Genomic DNA, 26,199 nt, shown 5'->3' on the forward strand with positions numbered 1-26,199 from the left:
GTCGGCTGCCCCTTTCGGGAATCATGGGAAGGCACTCTGCACATGCTCGGAGCCACGACAACCGGGCGAGAGGCAAGGGAGGAGATCGGGCTCCGGAGGCAGGGCTGAGTCCCAGCAGCCCGGCCCCTCGGCTTCCCGCCCGCCCCTGGGCAGCGCCGGCTCCGCCTTCTGGCTTCCTCCCGACTCCTTAACTCCCAGGGTTGCGGCCAGCGGACGCGGATCTTCCGCGGGTCTTTCTCCGGCGATGTGAGAAGCGTCGCTTGCGCCGCCTGCGCCGGAGCGCATCCCCCGCGGCCGCGGAACGATGGAGCGCGCAACCAGGCTGTTCCTGGCGCTGGATGTCCTTTGCCTCGTGGTTGGTAAGGAAAACTCGCCCCTCTTCCAAAAAAAACACACTACTAGCCCCCCCACTTCGCTGTCCTCTGTTCTGTCTGCGTTTGGACCCCTTCCCCAAATTTATCCGTCCCTTTACGCACCTGGAAATGGGGAAAGGGGGCATCTCCTTGGAACCCCCCGCCCAGTCAAAGCTGCCCATCTAAGACTAAGCAGCCTGGCCAAAGTCGCCTCCATCTCCCCCCTCCCCCCAAAAAAATATTCACCCACGAGGAAAGGGGGTGCGCGCCCCATTTTCGCCCAGCTAAACTAACCAGGACACCCGCAAAAATTGTGAATAACAGGCGTGGCTTTTGCAAATTCCTCCCCCCCCCCCAAAAAAAAACATTTTATGGGAAGGGTCTTCTAGGAATTGCTCCTAAGTCCGCTCTCCCCCCAACTGCTTTTGCTGAACGGCCCCCCACCCCCGGGGAAAAAAAATCTGGGATATTTGCCTAGCTTGAGACACTCTGGGTTTTAAATGGGGAGGGGGGCTCTGAGCAACTTCCTTTTTCCCCGGGACACCCACCCTATAGAAACGCATGTGTGCAGTCTGCTACTCTAGTTAAGCATGTCTGTGCCTTAAAAAAAAAATAATTAACCCCCCCCCCCAATTCAAATCCCCAGCAAGAAATGATGAAATCCATTATACAGTCAACCTCTTGGCTTTTCGGGGGGGGGGGCCACATACACCCACACATCCCATATTTTCCTAATTTGGTCTCCTTTTGTTGCAAGTTCTAAGTCATCTTCTCATTTGTTACCGCAAAGGGGTGGTGGTGGTGGAATGGCCCTGAGGTTTTATTGATACCATCTGGGGGGGGTGGAGAAGGGGGGGTGAAGGACCACTCCCTCCCCCCCCCCCAGTGCAAAGAAACATTGGCTTGGTTCGCATGCCAGCTCATCTGAATTCCTCCTTTTGATTCCTCTGTGACGGGTCGCCACCCCCCTAAAAAAAACCCACGACGGAGGGAAAATTCGAACCCAGCGCCGCTGTAGAAATCAGCCTAGACTGAATGACTCCACAATTCTGCGATTCTGAGGTTTTGATCGGTCTCTTGTTTCAAGAAATGCTCTTCCCGCTGCCTGTCGACGTACGGTCTTAATTCCGCGATTTGTAACGACAACCCTAAAAGGCGGACCAGGGAGCCATTTTCTAATGCTGCCGATTTTTTCTGGGGGTGGGCGCTGAGGCTGATGATGGAATGGGTGGCTGGAAGGCAATCTGGATTCAAATCGGTTTGACCCACTGCCCTTCCGCTCTTTGCTCAAAATTATAATATCCTTCCTGCCGACTGAATGGTCCTTGGGGCAGGTTATGATAAAGGTAAAGGTAAAGGGACCCCTGACCATTAGGTCCAGTCACGGCCGACTCTGGGGTTGCAGCGCTCATCTCGCTTTACTGGCCGAGGGAGCCGGCGTACAGCTTCTGGGTCATGTGGCCAGCAGGGCTAAGCCACTTCTGGCGAACCAGAGCAGCGCACGGAAACGCCGTTTACCTTCCCGCTGGAGTGGTACCTATTTATCTACTTGCACTTTTATGTGCTTTCGAACTGCTAGGTTGGCAGGAGCAGGGACCGAGCAACGGAAGCTCACCCGTCATTGCGGGGATTCGAACCGCTGACCTTCTGATCGGCAAGTCCTAGGCTCTGTGGTTTAACCCACAGCGCCATCCGCGTCCCTTCAGGTTATGATAGTTTGCAGTAAAACTCACATATATAAGACCCCAGAACCACTCGGTCCACCAGCCTTTAGCTCCCCTGGTGTGCTGCAGTCTTGGTGCAAGTGGGAAGAGATTAAATCAAGATTCTAGTCCTCATCGTTTCCAAACAGAGGTCTGGTTTGCATCGGAGACTGCCTTCTGTCAAGTCAGGCCGTTGATCAATCTAGCCTGGCGCTTCCAACCCTGACCGGCAGCAGCACACCAGAGTTTTTCATAAAAAAAACTGTAAAGGGACCATGCGGGTCATCTAGCCCAACCCGGAATCTTTTTGCTCCGCGTGGGGCTCGAACCCACATCCCTGTGATTCGGCGTCTCGTGCTCTGCCGACTGAGCTGGTCTTGCTAGCTAGGGACAATGGGAGTTGTGATCCAGCAACAGTTTGGGAGGCGTTCCTTTAAAATGGAAAGCAAGGTTTTAGTCCTCATGTTTGCTGATTTAAAGAGGAATTTGTTAAGCGCCCTCTTATAGAGACAGGCCCTGACCGGCAGCATGTACAGATCTTTGTGCAAGGAGTGCGCTGCTTGCTTTCTGCAGCTGGCTTTCCCCCCAGGGCCTTTCAGCGGGTTGGGATAGATGACCGCATGGAGTCCCTTTATGATTCTAGGGCAGGGCACTGGGTGAAGGGGAAGAGGTGGGGAACGTGAGCCCGGCCTGGCCAGCAAGATTGCAGTCTGCTCCCTGCCCTCTGGCCAGGAAGGGGGTCGGGTTTGTCTTCACTTTGAGATTCCTGGAGGTGATTTTTTGGCTGCTGGCGGTGGCCAAACCGCCCTGCCCTTCGCTTCCGTATTTGCCTGTCAAGGTTCATTAGCAGACCTTTAAACCGATGTAGAACAAGAGCCGTGGAGCAAATGAGAAGCCCAGAACGAGCTCTGCTGGATCAATCGTTGGACAGGTCATGTTGTGTGGATGCCTGACTAAAAATAATAATAATAATTTATTATTTATACCCAGCCCATCTGGCTGGGCTTCCCCAGCCACTCTGGGCGGCTTCCAACAAAATATTAAAATACAGTAATGCATCAAACATTAAGAGCTTCCCTCAACAGGGCTGCCTTCAGATGTCTTCTAAAAGTCTGGTAGTTGTTGTTCTCTTTGACATCTGGTGGGAGGGCGTTCCACAGGGCGGGTGCCACCACCGAGAAGGCCCTCTGCCTGGTTCCCTGTAACCTCGCTTCTCGTAGGGAGGGAATGGGCAGAAGGCCCTCGGAGCTGGACCCCGGTGTCCGGGCAGAACGATGGAGGTGGAGACGCTGCTTCAGGTATACAAAACCGAGGCCGTTTAGGGCTTTCAAGGTTAGCACCAACACTTTGAATTGTGCTCGGAAACGTACTTACCGTCTTCCAAAGCAGCTACTCTATTCCGAACTTAAAAACAGAAAGCGCAATGCTGGTGATCAACAAAAGAGGTTCAAAGACTCTCTCAAGGCAAATCTGAAAAAAATGTAGTACAGTGGATGTTCGGGTTGTGAATGTGATCCGTGCGGGAGGCACGTTTGCAACCTGCAATGATCGCAACCCGCAGCGCTGTGTCTGCGCATGCACAGATTGCGATTTGGTCTTCTGCGCATGCGCAAAGTGCGACCGCCGAAACCCGGTGCTTCTGGGTTTTGGCACGTCCGTAACCAGAAAAAAATGCAACCTGCAGCGTCTGTAACCCGAGGTATGACTGTATAAACACCGACAACTAATAGAAAACTTACCGTATTTTTTGCTCTATAAGACTCACTTTTTCCCTCCTAAAAAGTAAGGGGAAATGTGTGTGCATCTTATGGAGCGAATGCAGGCTGCACAGCTATCCCAGAAGCCAGAACAGCAAGAGGGATCGCTGCTTTCACTGCGCAGCGATCCCTCTTGCTGTTCCGGCTTCTGGGAATCAGATTATTTTTTTTCTTGTTTTCCTCCTCCAAAAACTAGGTGCGTCTTGTGGTCTGGGGCGTCTTATGGAGCAAAAAATACCGTATATACAGAACAAAAGGGGTTTAAAGACTGTCTCAAGGCAAATCTTTAAAAATGTAGTATAAACACTGACAATTGGGAAACACTGGCCTGCGAGCGCTCCAGTTGGAGAACAGCCTTTCCCAAAGGTGTCCTGGGCTTTGAAGGCACTCGAACTCAGAGCACAAGAGAGAAACGTGCTAAGAGGAAGGCACGCTTGGCAAACCCTCACCAGGATCAACTCCTGCCCGGAAACCTATGTCCCCACTGTGGAAGGACGTGGGGATCCAGAATTGGCCTCCACAGTCACTTACGGACTCACTGTTAAAACCGTGTTTATGAAAGACAATCTTACTCGGCTACAAGGGATCGCCAAAAGGGAAGAAGAATCGTCGTCGAGTTGGACGGGACCCTGTGGGTCATCCAGTCCAACCCGTTGCGATACAGGAATCTCGGCTAAAGCATCCCCGACAGATGGCCCTCCAATCTCTGCTGGAAAACCTCCAAGGAAGGAGAGTTTCGCAGCACCCAACAAGATGCCTTTACGAAAGCCGCAACCAGGATTCGAACACAACTCTCCCTTCCCGGAATTTCCGGCAAGTGGCGCTCAGAAGCATTGCTGCCTCTGACCCTGGAGGTAGACCATAGTCACCCTGGCTAGTCGCCATCGATAGCCCTCTCCTACCCACAGTTTGTCCAGTCCTATTTTGAAGCCAAGCCATTGTAGTCTCCAGTGGCGGTGAGTTCCGTAGTTTATGCATCGTCTCCCATTCCCAGCAAGGTTCATGAATTTGAACCCCAGGACTGAAGCGAATTGACTCTGATTGTTCGTCTGGGACTCCAGATTTTGCAGGTGAATCATTCCGAAGGAAATCAGCCCCGAGTGCTCACTGGAAGGACAGATCCTGAAGCTGAGGCTCCAAGACTTTGGCCACCTCATAAGAGAAGAGAAGACTCCCTGGAAAAGACCCTGATGCTGGGAAAGATGGAGGGCACAAGGAGAAGGGGACGACGGAGGACGAGATGGGGGGACAGTGTTCTCGAAGAAACCAGCATGAGTTTGACCAAACTGCGGGAGGCAGTGGAAGACAGGAGGGCCTAGCGTTCTCTGGTCCAGGGGGTCACGAAGAGTTGGACACAACTAAACGACTAAACAACAAATCAGAAGGGGCTGTCAATGAGCTTTATTCCGGATATACAGTTGAATTGGTTCTTAGGAGAGAGAGAGACTTGACCAAAGCTATTCAGTAGCAGGATTTGAATGCAGGGCTCTTGCGCCTCCATTAGAATACAGTGGTACCTCTAGATGCGAACGGGATCTGTTCCGTAGCCCCGTTCGCATCTAGAAGCAAACGTAACCAGCGACGGCACATCTGCGCATGCGCATGTCGCTTTTCGCCGCTTCTGCGCATGCGCGCAACGTCATTTTGAGCCTCTGCGCATGCGCAAGCGGGGAAACCCGGAAGTAACACGCTCCGTTACTTCCGGGTTGCCACAGAGCGCAACTCGGAACACGCTCGTCCCGAAGCACATTCAACCCGAGGTATGACTGTGATAGAGTCCTAGAGTTATAAAGTTGGAAAGGTACCCTGAGAGTCTCTAGTCCAACCCCCTGCGAGGTAGGAATCCTTTGCCCACTGTGGGACTCAGACTCACGACCCACAATGAAGAGTCTCAAATTAATGTCGAACAGTTTATTATTATTATTTATTTAAATGCATGTTATACTATAGAATACAGAAGGAGATGAGGAGCGGTTCTAGTGGCAGGGAGTTCCCCTGCCTTGCCTCCCCCTGTTATTCTGCAGACCTCTTTTTTTTCTTTTTTCCCTTTTCGTCACAACAAGGCCCCCTCCCTCTTCGCCCAAGCGTGCAGAAATTGCTCCCTTATTTTCCCCCAAAGGCCCTCTTTTGCTCTCAAAATGACAGGCCCTCAACCACTTCGGTTTGCCATGAGAAGGAAATGATAATAGGGCTGCAGAGAGAGAGAGACGACCTTCGGCCCTGTGGGAAGATGGCAATCAGCTCCTGAGTACTTTTGCCCTCGGGGGGAAAATCGGTACTTGTTTACTGCCATTTTTTAAAAAATAAAATGCAAACCCAAAGGCTCCTTCTCGAAAGGTGGCGGTTATCAAACGTCAACTTTCCGTGTCCTTAAGATGCCTGGCTGCAGAAATCATCCAAATATTGCTTATTCCCCCCCCCCCCCAAAAAATTATTGTGTGTCGTGGGGAAAATTGGCACACCGAGAAACCAAGTTATTCTATCCTTTTATCCAACCCATTGAGAGATTTGTGTTCCTTAACTTTTTGGGGAGTCAAGCCTGTATTTTATTAAAGAAATTTGGGAGGAAAAGGAAGGCAAAGCAGATTAGCTAAGCAGGAACCGTGCGATTAAATACATATCCCTACGAAATGTAACTGCATACCAGGGAACGCTGAGAAGAGCCTGGCGACTGGATCAGGCCAGTGGTCTGTCTAGTCTTGCGGTCGATAACCAGTGGGATTTCTGCTGAGCAGGATCTGAGTGCGAGAGAGCCAACTGACAAACTGGAACGTGTCCAGAGGAGGGCAACCAAAATGGTCAAAGGCCTGGAAACGATGCCTTATGAGGAACGGCTAAGGGAGCTGGGCATGTTTAGCCTGGAGAAGAGGAGGTTAAGGGGTGATATGATAGCCATGTTCAAATATATAAAAGGATGACACATAGAGGAGGGAGAAAGGTTGTTTTCTGCTGCTCCAGAGAAGCGGACACGGAGCAATGGATCCAAACTACAAGAAAAAAGATTCCACCTAAACATTAGGAAGAACTTCCTGACAGTAAGAGCTGTTTGACAGTGGAATTTGCTGCCAAGAAGTGTGGTGGAGTCTCCTTCTTTGGAGGTGTTTAAGCAGAGGCTTGACAACCATATGTCAGGAGTGCTCTGATGGTGTTTCCTGCTTGGCAGGGGGTTGGACTCGATGGCCCTTGTGGTCTCTTCCAACTCAATGATTCTATGATTCTATTCTATGATTCTAACTGTGGTTTCCAGCAACTTGCATTCGGAAGCGTCGCAGTGCTCCGCTGGGAAAGCTGTCATGGTCAGTGGCCTTCTCCTTCTCCTCGAATATGCCCAATCCTCTATCAAAAACCACCTAAATTCGCGGCCACTCCCTGTGGCAAGGAGTTCCGTAGTTCAACTACATGCTGCTTTTATCTTGCCCTGAATCTCCCAGCATTCCGCTTTGCTGGATGTCTGCAACTCGTGAGTTCTCTCCATGTCGTTTATCATTTAATACACTTCTATCCTGTTGATCTTCACCTCTAAACTAAAAAGTCCTTGCAAGGAGAGCAGCTTTTTTCCTACTTTAAGGAAGCTTTTAAATGTTTGATGCATTATTGTATTTTAATATTTTGTTGGAAGCCGCCCAGAGTGGCTGGGGAAGCCCAGCCAGATGGGTGGGGTATAAATTGTTGTTGTTTAGTCATTTAGTCGTGTCCGCCTCTTTGTGACCCCCTGGACCAGAGCACGCCAGGCACTCCTGTCTTCCACTGCCTCCCGCAGTTTGGTCAAACTCATGCTGATAGCTTCGAGAACACTGTCCCACCATCTCGTCCTCTGTCGTCCCCTTCTCCTTGCGCCCTCCATCTTTCCCAACATCAGGGTCTTTTCCAGGGAGTCTTCTCTTCTCCTGAGGTGGCCAAAGTCTTGGAGTCTCAGCTTCAGGATCTGTCCTTCCAGTGAGCACTCAGGGCTGATTTCCTTCAGAATGGAGAGGTTGGATCTTCCTGCAGTCCATGGGACTCTCAAGAGTCTCCTCCAGCACCAGAATTCAAAAGCATCCATTCTTTGGCGATCAGCCTTCTTGATGGTCCAGCTCTCACTTCCATACATCACTACTGGGAAAACCAGAGCTTTAAATATATGGACCTTTGTTGGCAAGGTGATGTGAAGTATTTGCTTTTTAAGATGCTGTGTAGGTTTGTCATTGCTTTTCTCCCAAGAAGCAGGCGTCTTTTAATTTCGTGGCTGCTGTCACCATCTGCCGTGATCATGGAGCCCAAGAAAGTAAAATCTCTCACTGCCTCCATTTCTTCCCCTTCTATTTGCCAGGAGGTGACTGGGGTTAGATTCCCCCATATAGTTTTTTCGTGAGTTGCTGCCTAATGAAGCATATCTCTACCCCCACTGTCCAGCCTGGACACTGAGGTCCAGCTCCGAGGGCCTTCTGGCAGTTTCCTCCCTGTGAGAAGTGAGGTTACTGGGAACCAGGCAGAGGGCCTTCTCAGTGGTGGCGCCCGCCTTGTAGAACGTCCTCCCATCAGATGTCAAAGAGATAAACAACTACCTGACATTTACAAGACATCTGACAGCAGCCCTGTTTAGGGATGTTTTAAATGTTTGATGTTAAATCGTGTTTTTAATACAGTGGTACCTCAGGTTACATACCCTTCAGGTTACAGACTCCGCTAACCCATAAATAGTACCTCGGGTAAAGAACTTTGCTTCAGGATGAGAACAGAAATCGCACGGCGGTGGTGCGGTGGCAGAGGGAGGCCCCATTAGCTAAAGTGGTGCTTCAGGTTAAGAACAGTTTCAGGTTAAGAACGGACCTCCGGAACAAATTAAGTTTTAACGCGAGGTACTGCTGTATTCTGTTGGGAGCCGCCCAGAGTGGCTGGGGAAACCCAGCCAGATGGGTGGGGTATGAATAAATTATTATTATTATTATTATTATTAGTGCCAATGTTGTCTGTGGTTGTTTCCTTCTCGGAGAAGGCAGCGCAAGGAGCTATTGGACAGTATCTGTGTAGTGGAATGCTAACACCTGAATTGTTTAGGGAAGTTTTTAATGACTGATGTTCCAATGTATTTTTAATCTTTTGTTGGAAGCCGCCCAGAGTGGCTGGGGAAACCCAGCCAGATGGGCAGGGTATAAATAATAAATTTAGTATTATTATTATTATTATTTGTTTTGGGGAGGAGCTAAGGAAGCGGGCGGGTCAACGGAAGCTCCTGCCTTAGCTAGATTTGCTTAGCCAGGAAGGCTTTGCTTTGTTTAAAAACCACCCGTGCAGAAATCAAGCGATTCCGTAAGCTAAACCCTCCCACTGCTTTTTGCATGGACCTTTCTCCCTTTGACAACTGCTGTTCTTTCAAAGTGACCATGCAGAGTCCGGCCTGCTCTTTAGGGTTGTTGTGTAAAGTAAAGGTAAAGGGACCCCTGACCATTAGGTCCAGTTGTGGCCGACTCTGGGGTTGCAGCGCTCATCTCGCTTTATTGGCCGAGGGAGTCGGCGTACAGCTTCCGGGTCATGTGGCCAGCAGGACTAAGCCGCTTCTAGCGAAGCAGAGCAGCGCACGGAAACGCCATTTCCCTTCCCGCCAGAGTGGTACCTATTTATCTACTTGCACTTTGACGTGCTTTCAAACTGCTAGGTTGTCGTGATGAAGATGCAACAGAGAAATCATAATAAAAGCAGCAACCAAAATCCTTGGGAAGACAGGGAGAGGCAAATGCCGCGAACAGGGAACAGGAACGAGCCGATCGCTTTAAGGAAGTATTTTTAATTGCCGGCTAAAAGATACTCCGGATTCCGCTGGCAAAGCGTTTGTTCGGGTTTTTTAAAGTGTAAACACCCATAAAGGTTGGAGACGCATGCTTACACTCTTTCCTAAGCCTCTGCAAAATATGCTGTAAATGTGAGGAAGGATAGACAGTTAGATAAAAACGTCACACATTTGATGATTTAACAAAATCCATATGATTCGCTAAGGCAGGGGTGCCCTTTTTCAAAGAGGGCCAGATTGGAAGTGAACATGCGTGACGGCCAACCAAAGACGTTGCTGAGCTTCTTTAAGGATTTTACCCCAGGACAAGTGGGATGTGGGTGGCGCTGTGGGTTAAACCACAGAGCCTAGGGCTTGCTGATCAGAAGGTCGGCGGTTCGAATCCCCACAATGAGCTCCCGTTACTCAGTCCCTGCTCCTGCCCACCTAGCATTTCGAAAGCACATCAAAGTGCAAGTAGATAAATAGGTACCACTCCGGCGGGAAGGTAAACGGTGTTTCAGTGCGCTGCTCTGGTTCGCCAGAAGCAGCTTAGTCCTGCTGGCCACATGACCCGGAAGCTGTACGCCGGCTCCCTTGGCCAGTAAAGCGAGATGAGCGCCGCAACCCCAGAGTCGTCCGCGACTGGACCTATTGGTCAGGAGTCCCTTTACCTTTACCTTTACCCCAGGACATATACTGCCACAGGGGCCAGATTAAATCGACCGGCGGGATGGATTAGGCCCCCAAAACGGACTTTGGACATGTGTGCTCTACGGGGAGGGAGCAACTATCCAAGGAGGAAAGAGTACAGAATTGGGGGCATAGCTGTCAACTCTTCCCTTTTTTAAGGGAAATTCCCTTATTCCGAATAGGATTAAGAAAAGGGGAAAGTCGACAGCTATGATTGGGGGCGCTTTTTCGTTTAGAGAAAAGTCGAGCGAGAGGCGACGTGATAGAAGGCTGCAAAATTACTGTATTTTTCCCTCTATAAGACGCACCAGACCACAAGACACACCTGGTTTTTGGAGGAGGAAAACAAGAAAAAAAATATTCTGAATCTCAGAAGCCAGAACAGCAAGAGGGATCGCTGCACAGCGAAAGCAGCAATCCCTCTTGCTGTTCTGGCTTCTGGCATAGCTGCGCAGCCTGCATTCGCTCCATAAGACGCACACACATTTCCCCTTACTTTTTAGGAGGGAAAAAGTGAGCCTTATAGAGCAAAAAATACAGTATACGCAGCAACGGAGGAAGGGTTTTTCTGCATCTCGTGAGCACCCAGAGAAGCCGAATGTTGGGAGATTTGGGACAGATAAAAGGCAGAACGCGGATAGTTTGAACAGTGGAACTCCCTGCTACAGGAGGCCCGCCAACTTCAAAAGAGGATTAGACCAATTCGCTGTCCTCTGCCTCCACCATTTCAGAATACCGGTTGCGGGAAACTGCAGGGAGGGAGAGCAGTGGCGTAGCCGGGTTTGCTGTGTCCCGGGGCATGCAATCGCGCTACATCAACCCAGGCCTCGCTGCCGAAGCGCCCTCCCTCGCACTGTGAGCCCGGCCGGACAATGCAGCCCTCGGATCATTCCTCGCAAAGCAGCTGGTGTCTGGCAGGGCGGCGTGAGGAGCCAAACATGCACACAAAAAATGTGCTCTTTTGCACTCGGAACCCACTTTCAGGTTTCTCGCCTGCGCTGCAAGAACAGGAGTTTGGGGCAGCTGGGCCTGATCCTGCAGGGACTTCCTGAGAGAAGAGGCTGACTCAGAGTCTCTGGAACGAACTGCCAGATCAAAAGATCTGGAGGAGAGAGAGACAGAGAGAGAGAGAGAGAGAGAGAGAGCTCTGCCCGTCCGCCGACTCTTGTTCGCTCTGCATCGGGGTGTGGTTTGCTGCCTGAGAAGGCTTGGCGTGGGCTGCCTTTGAAACTCGCTTGCGGCTTTGGCGAGAACTTTGGCTGGGCAGGTACGGAATGCAGAAAATCCACCTGGATTGAGTAACTTTCTCTTCGGCTGTTTTATCTTGAGCCTAGCCCAAGCGCATTTGCTTTTCGCATGCACCTCACTCTGAAAGCCATGGGTGGGCAAACTAAGGTCTGGGGGGGGGGGGATTTTCGTGGCTTACTCGGGATTTGAACTCGAGTCTCCCAGTTTCTCTTTTATATACATATATAATTTTTATTAAATTTTCTAAATTTCATTACATATCAAAAATAAAGAAAATACAATCCATAACTTAAAGCATTGCTTAAATACAGCATCAACTTCCTTCCCTCCCTCTGACAGACTTCCACACACCATTACCAATTTCTTTGCATACGTATATCCACTTTTTCACCCTATGTCAAAAAGTAATGGGAAATGTGTGCACGTCTTACGGAGCGAATGCAGGCTGCGCAGCTATCCCAGAAGCCAGAACAGCAAGAGGGATTGCTGCTTTCACTGCGCAGCGATGCCTCTTGCTGTTCTGGCTTCTGAGATTCAGAATATTTTTTTTTCTTCTTGTTTTCCTCCTCCAAAAACTAGGTGTGTCTTGTGGTCTGGTGCGTCTTATAGAGCGAAAAATACAGTAATATCCCAGAAGGCTTTGATCTTAGAGCAAGTCCACCACATATGCATAAAATTCCCCTCCTTCTCCTTACATTTGCAGCAGGCTTTATTCTGGTTCTAGTTCTCCCAGTCTCGATCCCAACAGCGTTTCGACCAACCTTCCTGGGATCGGTTCCCTTGGACGCTGTCTTCGCTTTGATTATATTTACCTGCTTTGGTTAATATATCTAACAGAGGTCTCTGAAGGAGACCACCTCCACGCCCATATTACAGGTGGGGAAAGTTGAGGCCAACCTGCTGGCCTCGGAGACAGGGGGCAAATTGTGAGGCTATGCTCTTTCGGACGGCGGCATCACTGGGAGGAAAGTTTCCCCGGGCTGGATTACTGCAATGCACTCTTTGTGGGGCTGCCCTTGAGGACGACTCAGAAACTCAATTTGGGTACGAAATGCAGCGTCTGGTTCCATTCAGACCCTTTTGGGTGCTGAGATTGGCAGAGGGAGGCCCTCTTGGTAGTTGCTCTACCCTCAGATGCTCAGGGAGTGGCCGCGTGTGTGCGTGCGACGGTCTTATTGGTAGCAGCCCCTAATCTGTGGGTCTTTCTCCCCACAGAGGTTCATCAAGACACCTTCATTTTTCATCTTTTGGGAAAAGATGAAGACGCACCTTTGACACTTTTTCAGACCCATTTTATTTTTCTGGCTGTTAAGCTGCTTTACCAGTGGTGTCCAAACCTTCAAAGAGGGCCAGATTTGAGGAAGTGGAGGGCCGTGAGGGCCGACGAAAGTTGTTGAGGTTTTTTTAGGATTTTACCCCAGAAATAAACTGCCACAGGGCCGAATTAAACCTACTGGCGGGCCGGATTAGACCCCCAAAACGGACTTTGGACGTGCCTGCTTTCAACTGCTTTCAACATGGTGCTTTGATCATCGTAACGTTCATTGGGGTCAAAGGGTTGACAATAAATAAACAAACGAGCCTCCTTATACAGGAGTAGTATATCTCCGAACGTCAGGTGCTGTCATCTAAGAAGACCTCCTTCATGCCCGGCTGGCAAATTTGACTAGAGGCTCCGGTGGAGAATGGCAGATTGCGCTGCTATCCAACTCCTCGAAAGACTCCATCAACGGCGTCTCCGGAAATTTTTACACATCACTTGGGAAGACAGGCGAACTAATGCCAATGTACTGGAAGAAGGCAAAGATCACCAGTGTGGAAGCGATGATTCTTCAACATCAACTTCGTTGGACCGGTCATGTTGTATGGATGCCTGATGATCGTCTTTCAAAGCAACTACTCTATTCTGAACTTGAAAACGGAAAGCGTAATGCTGGTGGTCAACAAAAGAGGGATCAACTCCGGCCCGGAAACCAATGTCCCCACTGTGGAAGGACGTGGGGATCCAGAATTGGCCTCCACAGTCACTTACGGACTCACTGTTAAAACCGTGTTTATGGAAGACAATCTTACTCGGCTACGAGGGATCGCCAAAGAAGAAGAGAGCTATCCGGACACACCCGGAAAAGTCAGCTTTTTATGCCGTTTCCTCCAAATTAAGAAGCTTTCACTCGCGAAATCAAGCTCCCTCTGTGCTTTTTAAGGAAGCAGAAACGACCTCCCTGCAATTTTAATCTACCACCCGTCCTGTATTTTAAACCTCCCGTCTCCCTTTCCCATTTCCTCCTTCTCCCCCCCTCCGCCCCCGTTTAACCCATTTACGTCCTATTTTTATATTATACCTCCCCCAACACACCGTAAAGTCTTTCCCGTGCCGACGTGGTTTTATTTTAGGTGTGTTTGCTTTTAGCTCTCCCAGGACAATCGGATGACCCTCCTTGCCCCGGCGAGAGCAAAAAGGACTTCTCCCAAAATAGTTACCTACTCCTCCATAATCTTTTTTTATATATATATAAAGCGCCTCTTAAGAAAAGCACAAAAAGGTTTAATTTGGAGTTTCTGCAGCTCCTCTTACCCCTAAATCTGGTTTAACCACAGGTGGGCATTGCTGGCGTCACGGCCCAAGTGGCGATTCGGACTTATTCTTTACCATTGCATTTTTCCTCTGGGAATAGAACAGTCTAAATGTGCCTCTAAAATTAGGATTCCTCGTTGCACCTGCATCCTCCAGCCATATATAGATATATGCTTCCTTAGGCAGCCACTCAGCCAAAAACTATATAGGAGAATCTAACCCCAATCACCTCCTGGCAAATAGAAGGGGAGGAAATGGAGGCAGTGAGAGATTTCACTTTCTTGGGCTCCGTTATCACGGCAGATGGTGACAGCAGCCACGAAATTAAAAGAAGCCTGCTTCTTGGGAGAAAAGCAATGACAAACCTGGACAGCATCTTAAAAAGCAGAGACATCATCTTGCCGACAAAGGTCCGTATAGTTAAAGCTATGGTTTTCCCAGTAGTGATGTATGGAAGTGAGAGCTGGACCATAAAGAAGGCTGATCGCCAAAGAATGGATGCTTTTGAATTCTGGTGCTGGAGGAGACTCGAGAGTCCCATGGACTGCAAGAAGATCAAACCTCTCCATTTGGAAGGAAATCAGCCCTGAGTGCTCACTGGAAGGACAGATCCTGAAGCTGAGGCTCCAAGACTTTGGCCACCTCAGGAGAAGAGAAGACTCCCTGGAAAAGACCCTGATGTTGGGAAAGATGGAGGGCACAAGGAGAAGGGGACGACAGAGGACGAGATGGTTGGATAGTGTTCTCGAAGCTACCAGCATGAGTTTGACCAAACTGCGGGAAGCAGTGGAAGACTGGAGGGCCTGGCATGCTCTGGTCCAGGGGGTCACAAAGAGTCGGACACGACTAAACAACGACAACAACAAAACCCCAGTCAAGTGATCTCTAAACATAAGCTTTTACTTTTGTGACTGGGGTTAGATTTCCCCATACAGTGGTACCTCGGGTTACATACGCTTCAAGTTACATACGCTTCAGGTTACAGACTCTGCTAACCCAGAAATAGTGCTTCAGGTTAAGAACTTTGCTTCAGGCTAAGAACAGAAATTGGGCTCTGGCGGCGCAGCAGCAGCAGGAGGCCCCATTAGCTAAAGTGGTGCTTCAGGTTAAGAACAGTTTCAGGTTAAGAACGGACCTCCAGAATGAATTAAGTACTTAACCTGAGGTACCACTGTATAGTTTTTGCATGAGCGAGGAAGGATATGAATATCATTTGTGGCCAGTTTTCCAGCGGTTTCGGGGTCAGGCAACATAGAATCATAGAACTGGAAAAGGATTTCCACGGTCACACGGAGCAATGGATCCAAACTCCAAGAAAGAAGATTCCACCTAAACATTAGGAAGAACTTCCTGACAGTAAGAGCTGTTCGACAGTGGAATTTGCTGCCCAGGAGTGTGGTGGAGTCTCCTTCTTTGGAGGTCTTTAAGCAGAGGCTTGACAACCATATGTCAGGAGTGCTCTGATGGTGTTTCCTGCTTGGCAGGGGGTTGGACTCGATGGCCCTTGTGGTCTCTTCCAACTCAATGATTCTATTATTCTATGAACCCCCTGGAATGTAGGAATCTTTTGCCCAATGTGAGATTCGAACCCACAACCCAATTAAGAGCCTCATGAGTTACCTCATTTATGGCCCACCTGTTTCTCCAAGGAGCTCTAGGGGGCAGGTAAGTGGTTCTCCCGCTCCTCCCTCCACCCCGACGACAACCCTGCGAGGCTGGGGGCACTCTGTGCGTGCTCAGAGGCCCACAGCCGTGAGATTCAGGCTCTAGCCCTGATTCGGCGAGGCGGCCCTGAAATTTTTGGATTTGTTGGTTTGTGCTTTCTTCCTCCGCAGGCGGAAAGTGGAAACCGAGAGCAGTTGGCGATCCTTCTACCCCCTTTCCCCTCATGCTTAGAACCGGTTAGGCGAGTTGCATTGCAGGCAGTCTGTGCCTTTGCCGAAGCGTTGGGCGAGCCCTAATAAAAGGGGGCGGGCGAGAGGCTTGTTGACATTGGGAGTGTCCTGCCCCTCCGGGTTCTGTGCCCAAGCTCAAAACAGTGTCACACTTTTAATCCGGGAGCTCTGGGCTCAGGGGGCCCCTCTAGCGGGCTGGGCAAGGCCCTGTCTCGCTCCCCATCATCCAGGATTAAAACACTTAGCGGTTTTTCTTTTCTTTCTGCCACACACACTCTCTCTCTCTCTCTCTCTCTCTCTCTCTCTCTCTCTTTCTTTCTCTCTTTTTTTCTATCTCTTTTTTCTTTCTCTTCCTCTCTGTTTCTCTTTCTCTCTCTCTCTCTCTCTCTCTCGCCCTTCCTTCCTTCCTTTCTCTGTCTCTTTCTTTCTTTCTTTCTTTCTTTCTTTCTTTCTTTCTTTCTTTCTTTCTCTGTCTCTTACTTTCTTTCTTTCTTTCTTTCTCTCTCTTTTCTCTCTCTCTCTCTCCCTCCCTCCCTCCCTCCCTTCCTTCCTTCCTTCCTTCCTTCCTTTCTTTCTTTCTTTCTTTCTTTCTTTCTCTGTCTCTCTCTCTTTCTATCTATCTATCTATTTCTCTCTCTCTCTCTTTCTTTCTTTCTCTCTCTCTCTCTCTTCTCTCTCTCTCTTCTCTCTCTCTCTCTCTCTCTTCCTTCCTTCCTTTCTTTCTTTCTCTGTCTCTTTCTTTCTTTCTTTCTTTCTTTCTTTCTTTCTCTCTCTCTCTTTCTATCTATCTATTTTTCTCTCTCTTTCTCTCTCTTTCTTTCTCTTTCTTTCTCTTTCTTTCTTTCTTTCTTTCTCTTTCTTGCTCTCTCTCTCTCTTTCTTTCTTTCTTTCTCTTCCTCTCTGTTTCTCTCTCTCTCTCTTTCCTTCCTTCCTTCTCCCTCCCTCTCTCTCTCTTTCTATCTATTTCTTTCTTTCTCTTTTTCTCTCTTTCTCTTTCTCTTTCTCTCTCTCTTTCTTTCTCTCTATCTCTTTTTTCCTTTTCTCTCTTTCTCTCTTTCTCTCTCTGCTGACAACCCGCCTCCTGAAAATCTCACTACTGTGGTACCTCGGGATGCGAACGGGATCCATTCCGGAACCCCGTTTGCATCCTGAACATAAGCTAAGACGCGACAGCACATTTGTCGCTTCCGCGCATGACGTCATTTTGACCGTCTGCGCATGTGCAAGCGGCGAAACCCGGAAGTAACATGCTCCTTTACTTCCGGGTCACCGCGGAACGCAACCCGAATGCGCATTTATCCCGAGGTATGACTGTAATAGGGACGCAGGTGGCGCTGTGGGTTAAAGCCTCAGCGCCTAGGGCTTGCCGATCGAAAGGTCGGCGGTTCGAATCCCTGCGGCGGGGTGCGCTCCCGCTGCTCGGTCCCAGCGCCTGCCAACCTAGCAGTTCGAAAGCACCTCCGGGTGCAAGTAGATAAATAGGGACCGCTTACCAGCGGGAAGGTAAACGGCGTTTCCGTGTGCGGCTCTGGCTCGCCAGAGCAGCGATGTCACGCTGGCCACGTGACCCGGAAGTGTCTCCGGACAGCGCTGGCCCCTGGCCTCTTGAGTGAGATGGGCGCACAACCCCAGAGTCTGTCAAGACTGGCCCGTATGGGCAGGGGTACCTTTACCTTTACTATGACTGTAATAAACTTGCACAGTGTGATTTCCTGCCTCCTCCTCACAGTCTTTTTCCTCTCTGCACTTCCAGCCTCCCTGCCGTTCATCATCCTGACGCTGGTGAACTCCCCCTACAAGAGGGGCTTCTATTGCGAAGACACCTCCATCCGCTATCCCTACAAGGCGGACACCATCACCCACGGAGCAATGGCCGGCGTGACAATTCCGTGCACCGTTCTCATCGTAAGGAAAGCGGTGGTTACGATAGCGGCGGGGCGGCTCTCGCACTCGGATCCTTACAACAGCCCTGTGAGGCTGAGGACCCCCAAGCTCCTTCTGCGAGCTTCTTCTTTCAAAGAAAATTAAACTATATTTATACCCTGCCCATCTGGCTGAGTATCCCCAGCCACTCTGGGCGGCTTCCAACAGAATATAAAAATACAATAACCTATTAGACATTAAAAGCTTCCCTAAACAGGGCTGCCTTCAAATGTCTTCTGAATGTCAGGTAGTTTATCTCTTTGACATCTGACGGGAGGGCGTTCCACAGGGCGGGCGCCACCACCGAGAAGGCCCTCTGCCTGGTTCCCTGTAACTTGGCTTCTCGCAGGGAGGGAACCGCCAGAAGGCCCTCGGAGCTGGACCTCAGCGTCCGGGCAGAACGATGGGGGTGGAGACGCTCCTTCAGGGATACTGGGCCGTTTAGGGCTTTAAAGGTCAGCACCAACGCTTTGAATTGTGCTCGGAAACGTCCTGGGAGCCAATGTAGGTCTTTCAGGACCGGTGTTATATGGTCCCGGCGGCAGCTCCCAGTCCCCAGTCTACCTGCAGCATTCTGGATTAGTTGTAGTTTCCGGGTCACCTTCCAAGGTAGCCCCACGTAGAGCGCATGGTAGTAGTCCAAGCGGGAGATAACCTGAGCATGCACCACTTTGGCAAGACAGTCTGGTTTTCAAATCAAAGTTTTACAGTCACATACCCAACATACAATATAGAAACAAGATTCCACAGAATCTCCTGGACTTCCCCCCTCGCCTTTGTTTAATAATAATAATAATAATAATAATAATAATAATAATAATAATAATAATTTATTATTTATACCCCACCCATCTGGCTGGGTTTCCCCAGCCACTCTGGGCGGCTTCCAACAAACTTATTAAAATACAGTAGCCTGTTAAATCATTTCCTCCTGCACCTTTTATAATAATCCAGATCTTTTTACATCTCCATTATGTCCAAAATTCACCATTAAACTACAAGCGTTATTCTGATCCTGCTAACGATTTTAACCGCTTATAACGGTTCTTAAGATAAGTTATAAACCTTCCCCATTCCTTATTAAAGTTTTGGTCTTCCTGATTTCTGATTTTTCCGGTCATTTTTGCCAGTCCGGCATAAGCCAGGCTTCCTCTGCCTCCCCCCCCCAGATGTTTTGAGACTACAATTCCCATCATCCCTTGCCACTGGTCCTGCTAGCTAGGGATCATGGGAGTTGTAGGCCAAAAACATCTGTGCAGCTGTGGTCACATACATAAATCCTATTTCTGCTCCCTTGGGATTTCGACACCTAGAATTCCTAAAAGGGAGGCTTCAGGGTTTTTTTTTTTAAGAAAAGGTTATTTTACACATTTTTTCAACTCGTTATATATCATTTCCCAAAATTCTTTTACTACCTTACATTTCCACCACATATGATGAAAGGTGCCTTCTTTTCCCTTACATTCCTGCATACATTTGACCCTGTTTTATACATTTTTGCTTATTTACTGGGAGTTAAATACCAACAGGACATCATTTTCAAGGGTTTTTTTCAGTGTGTAACACGTAAATTTAAAATCCCAATTCCATAACTTCTCCCATGCTGTAAGTTGAATGCTATACCCAAAATCTCTCGCCCAGTGTATCATTACTGATTTAACCTGTTCATCTTTTGTATACCATTCTAGTATTGATTTGTACATTCTCGAGAGTAATTTTGTTTTATACTCTAACAGCTCTTTTTCAAATACGGAGGTTTCATTTATATTAAAAAAACTTACTTTCATTTCATGAGCTTCACTGAAAGCTGAATCCAGTCGTAGTCAAACTCAGAGCCTGGCCCATTGAAGTCAACGGACATGACTAATTTAGGGACTCAGCTAAATTAGTAAAAAGACAAAATGAAACAGCGTTTCAAATGCGTTATAAACATGCAACACCAGATGGCACCAGAGAGCAAAAAAAAATTCTGTGTGATTTTCCATAGTGATTTTTTCCCCTTCTGTTAAAACGATTTAATTTCTTACTTATTTATAGTGTTTCCCCCCCTGTGTGTAGATCCACCCTGGGTCCATTAATCCCATTGAAATGAAGGCGCATGACTAATTTAGGTCCATTAATCAATCTCTCTCTCAGTAGCTCAGTTTGTAGACCATGAGGCTTTATCTTGGGGCTGCGAGTTCGAATCCCACTTGGGGTAAAAAAATAACTGCACTGCCGGGGGTTGAACTACATGACCCTCAGGGTCCCAACTCTACACTTTTATGTTTTTTTTATAAAAATATTTATTGAGATTTTACAGAATCTTAACAAAATACAGCGAAAAAAGAGAAAACAGAAAACAGAAAAATACAAGATACAAAAAACAAAAAGTAAATAAAAAGAAAAAAGAAAAAAAAATCCCTCTTTCCTTTCTTTAACTTTAAAATTCATTAACTTGTTTCCTTGACCTCCTCACACCTCCCCTTTTTGTATTCCCATTTACATAATCAAATCAGCAAATCCTTGCCCTCTTTCAATTTATCATCTTTAACTTTGTATCTTAACATATCACAACTCAAATGTTTTCATCCATCAATTCGTTTTTGCATACTCTTTCTAACTTTATCACTAATGCCACTTATTTTCAATCCAACATCATTTTAGCATTCATAAATTTTACACTGCTTCTGTAGATAGTCTTTAAATTTCTTCCAGTCCTCTTCCACCAGCTCCTCTCCCAGGTCTCGGATTCTGCCAGTCATTTCCACCAATTCCATATAGTCCATCACCTTCATCTGCCACTCTTCCAGGGTGGGTAGATCTTGTGTCTTCCAGTACTTTGTGATAAGGATTCTTGCTGCTGCTGTAGCATACATAAAAAATGTTCTGTCCTTCTTTGACACCAAGTGGCCGACTATGCCCAGGAGAAAGGCCTCTACACTTTTATGATTCCTATATATATATCCATTTGTAGATTTCTGCCGGTGAGGCATACCTCGTCTACACTGAGCGCCTGTACTCTCGCTCCAAGTTCAACAATTACCTGGCCGCCCTATACAAGGTGGTGGGGACCTTCTTGTTTGGTGGCGCCATCAGCCAATCGCTAACAGACCTTGCGAAGTACATGATTGGGCGACTGCGGCCCAACTTCCTGGCGGTCTGCAATCCCGATTGGTCGAAAGTCAACTGCTCGGTTTATGTCCAGCTGGAAGACATCTGCCAGGGCAATGCCAAAGATATCACGGAGTCCAGGTAAGGGCGGAAGGGGTGGGCTGGGCAGGCGGACTCGATATCTTGGCAGCTGCTCCAGAGCGGGCAATGCCAGGCTGAGTGGAGCGGTCAAATTAACAGTCCCCCCCAAAATGATTTTATTGAGATTTCAGAACACCAACACCAACCAACCTAGACAGCATCTTAAAAAGTAGAGACATCACCTTGCCAACAAAGGTCTGTATAGTCAAAGCTCTGGTTTTCCAGCTCTCACTTCCATACATTGCTACTGGGGAAACCATAGCTTTAACTATACGAACCTTTGTTGGCAAGGTGATGTCTCTGCTTTTTAAGATGCTGTCCAGGTTTGTCATTGCTTTTCTCCCAAGAAGCAGGCGTCTTTTAATTTCGTGGCTGCTGTCACCATCTGCAGTGATCATGGAGCCCAAGAAAGTCAAATCTCTCACTGCCTCCATTTCTTCCCCTTCTATTTGCCAGGAGGTGATGGAACCAGTGGCCATGATCTTCGCAACAGAAGTTAGCAGTTTCTATTTATTTTGAATGTTTCCGTCTCACACTTTCTTCAGAGCCTTTGAACACCCTAGTGGAGCCTGAGCCGCTTAATCTTAGGATTGCAGGTTCGAAAGACCCCAGCGTTGCAGGGGTCAGACTAAATGACCCTCGGGATCCCTTCCACCAGGCAGCGCCAGACCCCTTCACTCCAACGACGCCACTACATTAGTCAAAAAGCATTTTGAATGCGTTAGCAAACGTGCAACACCAGGTGGCGCAATAGAGCAGAAAACTTTTCTGTGCGATTTTACATAGTGTTTTTCCCCCACCTTTTGTTATGATGATTTGATTTCTGACTTATTTATAGTGGGGGTTTTCGTGTGTGTAGATCCATCCCAAGAACAGTTGCCTGCCAAGTACTTTTAGAACCCGAAGATGTGTTTATTTATATATTATTATTTGTAATCTCTCTCTTTTTTCCTCCTAGGTTATCCTTCTATTCCGGACACTCCTCATTTGGAATGTACTGCATGATGTTCCTAGCAGTAAGTGTTCCTTTTGTTTACCGACCGTTGGAAACTTTGCCCAGTGACAGAAGGCTTGCTTTGAACCCAGAAGGTGCTGGGTTCGATTCTTACCATCTCCAGATGTAACAGGGGAATTTGGGTTAAGACATCATCATCATAATTTATTATTTATATCCTGCCCATCTGGCTAGGTTTCCCCAGCCACCCTGGGCAGCTCCCAACAGAATAATAATAATAATAATAATAATAATAATAATAATAATGTGATAAAACATCAACCATTAAAAACTTCCCTAAACAGGGCTGCCTTCAGATGTCTTCTAAAAGTCAGATAGCTGTTTATTTCCTTGACATCTGGTGGGAGGGCGTTCCACAGGGCTGGTGCCACCACCGAGAAGGCCCTCTGCCTGGTTCCCTGTAACCTCGCTTCTCGCAGGGAGGGAACTGCCAGAAGGCCCTCGGAGCTGGACCTCAGTGTCCGGGCTGGACGATGGGGGTGGAGACGCTCCTTCAGGTCTACTGGGCCGAGGCAGTGACTGGCCCAAGATACCCAGTGAGCTTCATGGTCTCCCCAGGTCAGAGTCAAGCCCTCAAACCGTTATGCCACCCTGGTTCTGAATGCTAACATAAAAGAACATGTAAACTCTATATACTGGCACTAAAGGTATAATAATAATAATAATAATTTATTATTTATACCCCGCCCATCTGGTTGGGTTTCCCCAGTCACTCTGGGTGGCTTCCAACAAAATATTAAAATACAGTAATGCATCAAACATTAAAAGATTCCCTAAACAGGGCTGCCTTCAGACTGGTAGTTGTTGTTCTCTTTGAAATCTGGTGGGAGGGCGTTCCACAGGGCGGGCGCCACCACCGAGAAGGCCCTCTGCCTGGTTCCCTGTAACTTGACTTCTCACAGTGAGGGAACCGCCAGAAGGCCCTCAGCACTGGACCTCAGCGTCCGGGCAGAACGATGGGGGTGGAGACGCTCCTTCAGGTATACTGGGCCATTTAGGGCTTTCAAGGTCAACACCAACACTTTGAATTGTGCTCGAAAACGTACTGGGAGCCAACGGAGGTCTTTCAAGAAGAAAGGCAGCCGACCCTTTCTGAAGGTCAGAAATCTGCTCCGCAACCAATCCCTCCTCTCTCTCTTTCTCTCTCTCCAGCTCTACGTCCAAGCACGCCTCGTTGGTCGATGGGCACGCCTGGTCCGCCCTACCATCCAGTTCTTCCTCATCTCCTTTGCCATCTTCGTGGGTTACACCCGGGTCTCAGACTACAAACATCACTGGAGCGACGTGTTGTTGGGGCTCCTGCAAGGAATGCTGATCGCGATCCTCATCGTAAGTCTCTGTCGGGGGGCGGGGCTGAGGTGGGAAGGGGGCATAGTCCATTGGGGGGGCCCCCCAGGGCCCTGCCAGGCTGGGGGTGCAGAGAACTGAGTTCGAATCCCAGCCGGGTGCCGTCCTGCCTTCGCCCAGCCTCTCCCTAAAACACAGCTCATAAATTAGTCCCCTTGCGGTTCTGTTCCTGCTTCCGATTGGCTGGAATGCCTGCGAACATTCCGTGATGTCACTGTTCGTGGTCTTCATTTCATAAGATATATACAGTGGTACCTCAGGTTAAGTACTTAATTCGTTCCGGAGGTCTGTACTTAACCTGAAACTGTTCTTAACCTGAAGCACCACTTTAGCTAAAGGGACCTCCCGCTGCACCGCCGGAGCACGATTTCTGTTCTCATCCTGAAGCAAAGTTCTTAACCTGAAGCACTATTTCTGGGTTAGCGGAGTCTGTAACCTGAAGCGTATGTAACCTGAAGCGTATGTAACCCGAGGTACCACTGTATATTGTTTGATTGTAAAAAGAAACAAAACAAAACACGCACAGGAAACCTCAAAGTTGTTTAAAGAAAGGTAAAACGAGGAAACATGCAAAAATACTGAAACGGATTAAAATGACCTCAGCTTTCTAAACATCATCAGAGTCAGGGTCAGTTTATATTAGCAGGCGCTGGAACAAGTCCAGCAAAGGCAACCAGCTGCTTGATGTCTATAGGCAGGGAGTTGCAGAGTCGAGTTCTTACAAACACGGAACAGGGGTTATAGCAGCACGTTTAAAGGTAAAGGGACCCCTGACCATTAGGTCCAGTCGTGACCGACTCTGGGGTTGCGGCGCTCATCTGGCTTTACTGGCCGAGGGAGCCGGCATACAGCTTCCGGGTCCTGTGGCCAGCAGGACTAAGCCGCTTCTGGCGAACCAGAGCAGCGCACGGAAACGCCGTTTACCTTCCCGCCGGAGCGGTACCTGTTTATCTATTTGCACTTTGAGGTGCTTTCGAACTGCTAGGTTGGCAGGAGCAGGGACCGAGCAACGGGAGCTCACCCCGTCATTGCGGGGATTCGAACCGCCGACCTTCTGATCGGCAAATCCTAGGCTCTGTGGTTTAACCCACAGTGCCACCCGCGTGGCGCCAGTTAAGCAGGGCCAATTGCACCAAACAGAGCGATTTAAGTGGGTTCCTGCGGGGCAAGGCGATCTTGCAGGTAAACTGGTCCCAAGTTGGGTGTGTGTGTTTTATATTGTAACACCTTGAACTCAGCCTGATCGCAGATAAGCAACCATTGCAGACCTCTGAGCACCGGGGTCCTATGCTGACAACCAGCATTGTAACCTGCAAGGCAGTATTCCCTGTGTCAGAATGTGCCCTCTGCCTGGGGGCTGGTGGGACGGATTCCTCATGGGTTTCACTGCCTCCTTCCAGTCCCTTTTCGCTGTCGTCCCCTCAATATTTGCCGCTCGAGGCAGCCGCCTAGCTCTGCCTCTTCCGAGGGCCGGTGCTGGGATTTATCCTGCAAACGCGGTGCTTAATTGAGGTTGAATCCTGGCAAGACAGAAGTACTGTTTTGAGGGGACAGGGGGCAGGCAGGTGTGGGGGACTCCCTGGTCCTGAATGGGGTGACTGTGCCCCTGAAGGACCAGGTGCGCAGCCTGGGAGTCATTCTGGACTCACAGCTGTCCATGGAGGCGCAGGTCAGTTCTGTGTCCAGGGTGGCTGTTTATCAGCTCCATCTGGTACGCAGGATGAGACCCTCCCTGCCTGCGGACTGTCTTGTCAGAGTGATGCATGCTCTGGTTATCTCCCGCTTGGACTACTGCAACACGCTCTACGTGGGGCTACCTTTGAATGTGACCTGGAAACTACAACTAATCCAGAATGCGGCAGCTAGACTGGGGACTGGGAGCGGCCGCCAAGACCATATAACACCGGTCCTGAAAGACCTACATTGGCTCCCAGTACATTTCCGAGCACAAATCAATGTGTTGGTGCTGACCTTTAAAGCCCTAAACGGCCTCGGTCCAGTATCCCTGAAGGAGCATCTCCACCCACATCGTTCTGCCCGGACTCTGAGGTCCAGCACCGAGGGCCTTCTGGCGGTTCCCTCATTGTGAGAAGCAAAGCTACAGGGAACCAGGCATAGAGCCTTCTCGGTGGTGGCGCCCTCCCTGTGGAACGCCCTCCCATCAGATGTCAAAGAGATAAACAACTACCTGACATTCAGAAGACATCTTAAGGCAGCCCTGTTCAGAGAAGTTTTTAATGTGTGACATCTTAGTGTATTTTTGGTCTTTGTGGAAGCTGCCCAGAGTGGCTGGGGAAACCCAGCCAGATGGGCGGGGTACAAATAAATTATTATTATTATTATTATTATTATTATTATTATTATTATTATTAATTTCCTGCCTCTCCAGGTCCGCTATGTCTCTGACTTCTTCAAGCACCGCCCCCCGGTCCTATGCCCTGAAGACCCCGCTCACAAGCCCAACGTGCCCCTCAGCGAGCCGGATCGGAACCATTACACCTACGAGGACGCGGCCTGAACTTTTGCCTGAAGTCGTGTCTGTTTTCCCGGGGGGCCGAAAGACTTGCTTCCGCCGCTTGTCCGAAATCGCCTTCCTCCTTTCCGAAAAGCTTTTTTTGCTTTTGAACTTTTGCGGCGATGGAGATCATTGGCCGGATATTTCCCCCTCGGTCCATTTTTATTTTTAATTTTTTTTTTACCATTTGCCGGG

General features: G+C 48.8%; 1 protein-coding gene across 1 annotated transcript; it reads left to right on the forward strand.

The window, feature by feature from the left end:
• Positions 1-191: 191 nt before the first annotated feature.
• Positions 192-26,199, forward strand: PLPP2 (phospholipid phosphatase 2). The gene is made up of 6 exons (XM_083720713.1): positions 192-359; positions 17,724-17,875; positions 20,850-21,127; positions 22,086-22,143; positions 23,295-23,471; positions 25,879-26,199. Exons 1-6 carry the CDS (start codon positions 305-307, stop codon positions 26,005-26,007), a joined length of 849 nt encoding a protein of 282 aa, XP_083576839.1. The 5' UTR covers positions 192-304; the 3' UTR covers positions 26,008-26,199.

This window comes from Podarcis gaigeae, assembly GCF_964106915.1.
Source record: "Podarcis gaigeae genome assembly, chromosome: 18".
NCBI lineage: Eukaryota > Metazoa > Chordata > Lepidosauria > Squamata > Lacertidae > Podarcis > Podarcis gaigeae.